Source organism: Heteronotia binoei, chromosome 5, assembly GCF_032191835.1.
Source record: "Heteronotia binoei isolate CCM8104 ecotype False Entrance Well chromosome 5, APGP_CSIRO_Hbin_v1, whole genome shotgun sequence".
Taxonomy (NCBI): Eukaryota; Metazoa; Chordata; class Lepidosauria; order Squamata; family Gekkonidae; genus Heteronotia; species Heteronotia binoei.
The window spans coordinates 34,420,479-34,428,686 of record NC_083227.1 but is presented as its reverse complement, the minus strand read 5'-3'; the positions used below and the strand labels follow the sequence as shown (position 1 = coordinate 34,428,686).

Genomic DNA, 8,208 nt, shown 5'->3' with positions numbered 1-8,208 from the left:
GGGATTCAGACCTGGGTATCCCAGATTATAGTCTGACACTCTTAACCACCACACACACCACACTGGATGAAAGCTGCCATTCTTTCTGACAGTTCCCTAGCAGCCTACTGCTTCTCAAAGGATGACATGCAGGGCTTTTTTTGTAGTAGGAATTCCTTTGCATATTAGGCCACACACCCCTGATGTAGCCAGTCCTCTAAGAGTTTACTGGGCTCTTAATACAGGGCCTACTGTAAACTCCAGGAGAATTGGCTACATCAGGGGTGTGGCCTAATATGCAAAGGAGTTCCTGCTACAAAAAAAGCCCTGTTACAAGAAAAGCCCTGATTGCATGGAATGGGAATGAAGTGCTGAGCAACTAGAATGGGGCTAGGATAGCAGTGCTAACAAATAACTGGAAAGCTTCCATTACCTATACATTATTATTATTGCGAGGAAGGGGTGAAAAGCCCACTTCCCAATGGCATCCATGCTGGGGCAAACAACCCATGTGTGACTCACAGGAATTTGGCAAATATGAAGCAAATTACAGAGGGGGGGAATCAGGAGGGATTTTTAGCTCTAAAAACCATTTGGTAATTTACTGGCTTTTCAAAGGAGAGCTTTGAGACGGAATACTTGCATTCAGTTCCTGAATACTTTCCCCTCGTCACTGCCACCACCTAACATAAATCATACAAAGATTTTATAACAGGTGACATCAGCTTTGTCTATACTTTTTTCCAGGGGTGGAATTCTAGCAGGGCTTCCTTTGCATATTAGGCCACACACCCCTGAGGTAGCCAGTCCTCCAAGAGCTTACAAGGCTCTTTTTGGTAAGCTCTTGGAGGACTGGCAACATCAGGGATGTGTGGCTTAATATGCAAAGGAGCTCCTGCTAGAATCCCACCCCTGCTTTTTTCCCATGGTTGGTTCCAAGGCCCTAAAGATCCTCCACCTTCCTGAAACGGTTCCAGGAAAGCAAGAGGGAAAGTAATTCTGCTGTTTTTACAGCTGGGAGAAAGAAGCAACCATGGCCGCTGGCGATCCTCTCCAGGGGCTCTGTAATGAAACAAAGTGCCCCATCTGCCTGGATTACTTCCAAGACCCAGTGACAACTGACTGTGACCACAAATTTTGCCGGGCCTGCATCACCCAGTGCTTTGGGGAGTCCAGCACCCGAGCTTCCTGCCCTCAGTGCCGAGAAATGATTCAACGAAGCAGCCTCAGGCCTGACCGACACCTGGCAAATGTGGTAGAGCTTGTGAGGAAACTCGAGAGAGGAAAAGTAAAAGAAGGGAAGACTGGAGTGTGTGAAAGACATCAGGAACCCCTGAAACTCTTCTGCCTGGAGGATAAAGCCCTTATCTGCTGTGTCTGTAACAGATCCAAAGAACACCAACATCACAGCACACTTCCTGTTGATGAGATTTCCCAAGACTGCAAGGTAGGAAATTGAACCAAGTGGGAGTCCAGTAGTACCTTTAAGACCACCAATTTTTTTTGAGAATGTAAGCTTTCATGTGCTAAAAGCTCCCTTCATCAGATAATGAAATGGGGTACAGTTAGCAGTCTTACATATAACTTGTGGGTAGTGGTTAAGCATGCAAAGCAGTTCCAAGTTAGAATCCAAGGGCAAAATAGTGAAATTAACAAATTGAAAGAATAACAAGTTTGGTCTGGATAGTATAGTTGTGGGAAAACAGCAAAAAGCAATAAACATGTCAGAATTGGAGAATGATGGTGAGAATTCAACATCACAAGGCAATAAATGTGGGATCTGTTAATTGCTCTACTTCTCCTCAAGCATGTTCTGAAACTGCTATTCTATGTCACTTTTGATGATGATGATGACAACGACGACAATGATGGAAGAGAGAGAGAGAGATGCAGTCCTATAAATACTCTTAACTCAGGGCCAGATTAACAAATAGGCCAAGTAGGCACTGGCCTATGGGCCCCCACACCTTTAGAGGCCATGGACCTGCTCCCCCCTTCATTTCCTCCCTGTTTGCAGCCCTCCCAGCTTGCACACACAGCCAGCAACTGAGCTGCTCTTTGCCTGACTTGTCACCTAATTTGCCTCTCTCTGCCTCTCCCCTGCAGCTTTGTCAAAGGGGCTTTTGAGAAGGTGCCTGCAGGCTGCAGCAGGGGTCCCAGGTGGCAGGGCAGGCGCTCTGAACCTCTGTATTAGGAGATTTGTGAGCCCCCCCACTCCAGATTTTGACTGCCTAGGGACCTCCATAGGGTTTAATCTGGCACTGCCTTAACTAACCCTTCACCTTCATTTTTCAGAACCTTAACCTTTTTAAAATGGGTTTCTATCTTCAACATTTAGGTTTGCCAAACTCCAGGTGGCACCTGGAGATTTCCTGATGTTACAATTGATTTCCAGATCACCAATATTAGTTCCCCGGAAGAAAATGGCTGCTTTGGAGAGTGGACTTTATCCTGCAGAGGTCCCTCACCTCTCCTTCCCAAACCCTTTCCTTCCCAGGCTCCACCCCCAAAATCTCCAGGTGTTTCCTAACCCAGAGCTGGTAACCCTACTGAAATGAACATCTCCGCCTGACTTTATCAAAGTGAAGCAGTTTTGTGGACTTCCTGGAGGCATCTGGTTGACCAGTGTAGAAAACAGAGTGCTGGACTCCCCTGCTCTGGCAGGGAGGGTGGGATATAAATCCAATAAACTTGCTCTTTTTCAACACATGAACGCTTATACCCAGGGCTTTTTTCGTAGCATGAACTAATTTTGCATATTAGGCCACACCTCCCTGATGGAGCCAATCCTCCAAGAGCTTACAGGGCTCTACGTACAGGGCCTACTGTAAACTCCAGGAGGACTGGCTACACCAGGGGTGTGTGGCCTAATATGCAAAGGAGTTCCTATGACAAAAAAAGCCCTGTAAAACGAAGTTAGTCTTAAAGGTGCCACTGAATTTCAAACTTTGTTCTACTCCTTCAGACCAACATGGCTACCCATCTGGATTTTTCAACACCAGTATAGCTACCTGGACACATGAGGACTATTCATACTGTGTTTTGTGCAACAAACCTAAAGTTGTGTACCTGTTAGATAACATAAAGAGCAACAAAAGGAAGAAATGGTGAATTCAAGGAGTTCATTCTTTTGTTTCATTTTTTTTTTCAAAATTTGGAACCTGCCTAGGGTTGCCAATCCCCAGGTAGGAGCAGGGGATCCCCCAGTTTGGAGGTCCTCCCCCTGCTTCAGGGTCATCAGAAAGCAGGGGGTGGGGGAAGGAGGGACGTGTCTGCTGGGAACTCTATTATTCCCTATGGAGACTTATTCCCATAGGAAATAATCAAAAATTGATCCGCAGGTATCTGGGGGGCTGTTTCTTGAGATAGAGGCACCACATTTTCTGTATAGAACCCAGTGCCTCCCCCCAAAATACCCCCCAAGTTTCAAAAAGATTGGACCAAGGGGTCCAATTCTTTGAGCCCCGTAAGAAGGTGCCCCTATCCTTCATTATTTCCTGTGGCAGGAAGGCATTTAACAGGTGTGCGGTCCCTTTAAGTGTGATGGCCAGAACTCCCTTTGGAGTTCAATGATGCTTGTCACACCCTTGCTCCTGGCTCCACCCCCAAAGTCCCCAAATATTTCTTGAATTGGGCTTGGCAACCCTAAACCTGCCCCTCTAAAGACCTGCTTCAGAGAGCTCACAATCTGAAATCTAATATACGGTTATCAAAACCACAAAGCATTCCTTAAAAAGACAAAACAGAAACACATAAACCAGACATAAAACCAGCAGATTCTTGCCAGGGGTATAAAATAATAAGAACAATGTTCAACAGAATAAAAAGACAAAACCATTATAGCAGGGAACACAAAATAACAGTTACAAAACAGCATTCGGGTTTGAGGCTCAGTCTGTAGGCTTGCCAACCTGGAGATCTCCCAACATTACTACTGATTTCCAGACTGCAGGGATCAGTTCCACTTCAGAACTGCTTTGGAGGTCGGACTGCATTGCATTATACCCCACTGCAGTCCTTGCCCTCCCTATGTTTCACCCCCACAGTTAACACAGCTTTTACATCCGTTGGTCTGATTCCACATCCCTCTTATGAGATCCACTATCCTATACCATTCCAAATTTTTCTAGATTTATTGGATGGGTTGGCCTCTTTCCGGAACATATTTATTTTGCTTTGTTTTTGTGCAGAAACAAATCAAAACCCAGAAAAAATATTTGGAGAAACAAAGAGAACACTTTCTGAACTTGAAACTAGCGCAAGAGGAGGAAACTCAGAAAAATCTGGTAAGTGTTTCTTGCATGTTACGGATGAGTGTTGTGACTGATGTTACTTGGGCCAGTGGTAGAGCATTTTGTTTTGCATGCAGTTCAATTTCAAGCACCTCGGGTGAAAAGTATTATGTATCAAGTGGTGTGAAAGACCTCTGGTGGAGATCCTGTAGAGCCTGCTGCCCATGAGGGTAGACAATACCAATTTTAATAGGTAGGGTTGCCAATCCCCAGGTAGGGACAGGGGATCCCCTGGTTTGGACGCCCTCCCCCCGCTTCAGGGTCATCAGAAAGCGGGGGGGGGGGGGGGAATGTCTACTGGGCACTCTATTATTCCCTATGGAGAACAATTCCCATAGGGAATAATGGAGAATTGATCTGCGGGTATCTGAGGTTCTGGTGGGGTGTTTTTTGAGGTAGAGGCACCACATTTTCTGCATAGCATCCAGTACCTCTCCCCAAAACACCCTCCAAGTTTCAAAAGGATTGGACCAGGGGATCCAATTCTATGAGCCCCCAAAAGAAGGTGCTCCTATCCTTCATTATTTCCAATGGAGGGAAGGTGCACTGTCCCTTTAAATGTGATGGCCAGAACTCCCTTTGGAGTTCAACTGTGCTTGTTCAACCTTGCTCATGGCTCCACCCCAATGTCTCCTGGCTCCACCCCAGGGTCCCCAGATATTTCTTGAATTGGACTTGGCAACCCTATTAATAGGTCAGTTTATGTACATCATGTGTATGTGTACTTCTGTTATTTTTCCAGCTCTTCAGTGACCTTTTTTAAAATACAGTGACCAGAACTGCACACAGTATTCCAATTCAGGCTGCACCATAAATCTATATATATAGGGGCACTGCAATACTATCCAGGATGGGTGTGGGGGGGGGGTCACAGCCAATTGTTACAACTTCTCTTTTAATTTGTGTGGTTACATATAGCATGTCTTTAACTTTCTTGGTATTTCTCTCTTTGGGTATGTAAGGCAGCCACCAGGGATTTAATTCTAATCTTATTAATTAACCTTTCCTACAGTATTGTTCCCAAGCTCTAAGGCTCCTTTGTTGGACTACATGGTCTTGAGGATGAGAGTCTTATAGTTTAACAGCATAGGACTCCAGGTTAACAATAAAGCAAAACAAAACTTTATTTGTCCAAGAAGCATATTGGATTAAAGATGTTTTGTAAGAAGCATATTGGTCTAAAGCCAGTTTGGTGTCGTTGTTAAGTGTGCGGATTCTTATCTGGGAGAACTGGGTTTGATTTCCCAGTCCTCCACTTGCGGCTGCTAGAATGGCCTTGGGTCAGCCATCACAGGAGTTGTCCTTGAAAGGGCAGCTTCTGTGAGAGCTCTCTCAGCCCCACCTACCTCACAGGGTGTCTGCTGTGGGGGGAGAAGATATAGGAGATTGTAAGCCACTCTGAGTCTCTGATTCAGAGAGAAGGGCAGGGCATAAATCTGCAGTCTTCTTCTTCTTAACATGTCAGTAAGTAAACCAGTGTATGAGACAAGAGAATGTTGCTCCTTCAGTATTCAAACTACAGTTAAATATTATGAGCACATCAAGCTACAGGGTTGGCAAGCAAAGCACATAGGAGCAGGTCTTTAATGTATTAATAAAAGCTGATCTGTGTGTTACTATTTCCACGTGGAAAACGATCCCCAATCTCCCTGTTCAAAATTTACATTTTTGGAGAAAAGAGTGGAGAAAGAAGTTGGGTCAAAATTTATCTTGCACCCTTCTCTTTTAGAAAGTGCTGCCTTTTCAGTCCCCACAAGACCAGGGCTTTTTTTTTTTTAGCAGGAACACACAGGGACATAGTTCCCGCTGGCTTGATGTCAGGGGGTGTGGCCTAATATGCAAAGAGTTCCTGCTGGGCTTTTTCTACAAAAAAAGCCCGACACAGGTCATTTATAAGGAGTATGTGTGCAACAGATTATTGCATTCATGGACCATTGTTTATTTTTATTTTATTTTACTATTTACATTATTTATATTGCACCTTTCTCACAAGGACTCAAGGCAGATTGTACATAGAGGGTCAATACAGAAAACAAAATGGGACATTTTCTATCTAATGCATTAGGAGATTAGAAATCTGGAGTCACCAGAAAGAAACAGAAACATAGCTTAATTGTTAATGTGACGCATTACGCAGTACAGAAATTACCTAATAGGATCTTGCCTACAATATGCTATGTACAGCAGTAAAGACCACAAGTCCCAATCATTTATCCAGGTAAGACTGTGAAACCATTTTGTTCAGTGCAGCCTTATTACCTGTGCAGGTAAGCCCTCTTGAATAGTTCAGTTTTGCCTAATTTGTGGAAGGCCAGGAGAGTGGGAGCTTTCCTGACATTCCCGGGCAAACCATTCCACTAGGTGGGAGCCACAATAGAGAAAGTGTGTGCAAGTTCCCTTCACTGATCTTCATTTTCCCCAATTTCATTTTCCAAATGCTCCTTCCCCAATTTCTATGTTTTATCCCCAGACGCAAATAGAAGCAGAGAAGCAGAACATCAGGTCTGCCTTTGAGCAAAAGCACAAGTTTCTTGAGGAGCAGGAAAACCTCAAGCTGTCCCACCTGGAAGACCTGGAGAAAGATATTGGCAAGCAAAATAAAGAAAATATTGACAGGCTTTCTGAGGAGATTTCCCGCCTCAGTCGCCTGATCTCAGATATGGACAGGAAGTGCAAACTGCCGGCAACTGAATTCCTACAGGTAGGACTGCGAAAACAGATGCTTCCTTCATTCTTGGGAACAAATAAATATATGATTTTGGGAATGACAGCTACATTTTAAAGATGAAACAATGGTAAATTGATCCCCCCCAGCCAAACAAAAAGTAATCCAGTATATATGTTATCTCTGTGACATCCACTTTTTTCTTTTTCTCTTTCAGGACATCCATGGAATGATGAGCAGGTTTGTAGCTCTTTTTCATTCCTATGGATGTAAAAGAAAGGTTCAAATATGCCAGTTGATTCAAACCAGAAAATTCTGAGTGAGCTCTTTTCTGCCCCAAGATGGAACATCATGCTGGGAAAGGTATGGGTTCTGATGGTGCTGCACAAATTGCACTGGCTGCCAATCGAGTAATGGATCCGTTTCAAGGATCCATTACTCAATAGGCAGTCAGTACTTAACTTCAAAACCCTTTTCAGCCAGTGGCTAGCATACCTTTGGGACTGCCTCTCCCCATATGGGCCCCATAGGACTCTCAGATCAGCAACTCAACACCTTTTGATGGTCCCTGGCCCCAGAGACATCTGACTCGCCTCGACTAGGGTCGAGGCCCCTACTTGGTGGAATGAGTTTCCTTTGGAGATCAGGGCCCTGAAGGACTTGTGCAATTCCTCAGGGCTACAAAACAGAGCTCTTCTGCTGAGTTTTCAGCTGAGGCAGCGGACGTTGCCTTTTTGGAGAGCCAGTTTGGTGTTGTGGTTAACTGCTTAGACTCTTATCTGGGAGAACTGGGTTTGATTCCCCACTTGCAGCTGATGGAATGGTGTCGGGTCAGCCATAGCTTTCACAGATCTGTCCTTTAAAGGGCAGCTTCTGGGACAGCTCTCTCAGCCCCACCTACCTCACACAGGGTGTCTGTTGTAGGGAAGGAAGGTAAAGGAGATTGTGAGCTACACTGAGACTCTGAGATACAGAGTTAAGGACGGGGTATAAATCCAATATCATCTTCATCATCTTCTTTTATTAGGCCTCCCCTCACCTACAATCTTGGGATCTAAATTAACTTCTGGACCTGATGGGTCACAACTGTTGAGGCACTAATTTTAAATTGTACTTTATTTTATACTGCAAATGTTAATGTTGTTTTAATGTTTATTTTCTGATGGAACCTGCCCTGAGTCTGCTTTGTGGGAAGTGTATGGACTAAGAAAACTGTGGAAAATTAACGAAAAACACTGAAATAAATTTATAAATGCAAGTTAATTAGTCAGG

The 8,208-nt window shown here is 44.4% G+C and overlaps 1 protein-coding gene across 1 annotated transcript; it reads left to right on the top strand.

Moving 5' to 3' along the window:
• Positions 1 to 986: 986 nt before the first annotated feature.
• Positions 987 to 7,350, top strand: LOC132571940 (zinc finger protein RFP-like). The gene is made up of 5 exons (XM_060238731.1): positions 987 to 1,426; positions 4,170 to 4,265; positions 6,742 to 6,972; positions 7,154 to 7,176; positions 7,278 to 7,350. Exons 1-5 carry the CDS (start codon positions 1,013 to 1,015, stop codon positions 7,348 to 7,350), a joined length of 837 nt encoding a protein of 278 aa, XP_060094714.1. The 5' UTR covers positions 987 to 1,012.
• The last annotated feature ends 858 nt before the right edge of the window (positions 7,351 to 8,208 follow it).

Coding starts and splice junctions, on each gene's coding strand:
- LOC132571940 (XM_060238731.1), top strand. CDS start 1,013: ATGGCCGCTGGCGATCCTCTCCAGGGGCTCTGTAATGAAACAAAGTGC. Junction 4,266..6,741: donor AGGAAACTCAGAAAAATCTG/GTAAGTGTTTCT, acceptor TTTTATCCCCAG/ACGCAAATAGAAGCAGAGAA. Junction 6,973..7,153: donor CGGCAACTGAATTCCTACAG/GTAGGACTGCGA, acceptor TTTCTCTTTCAG/GACATCCATGGAATGATGAG.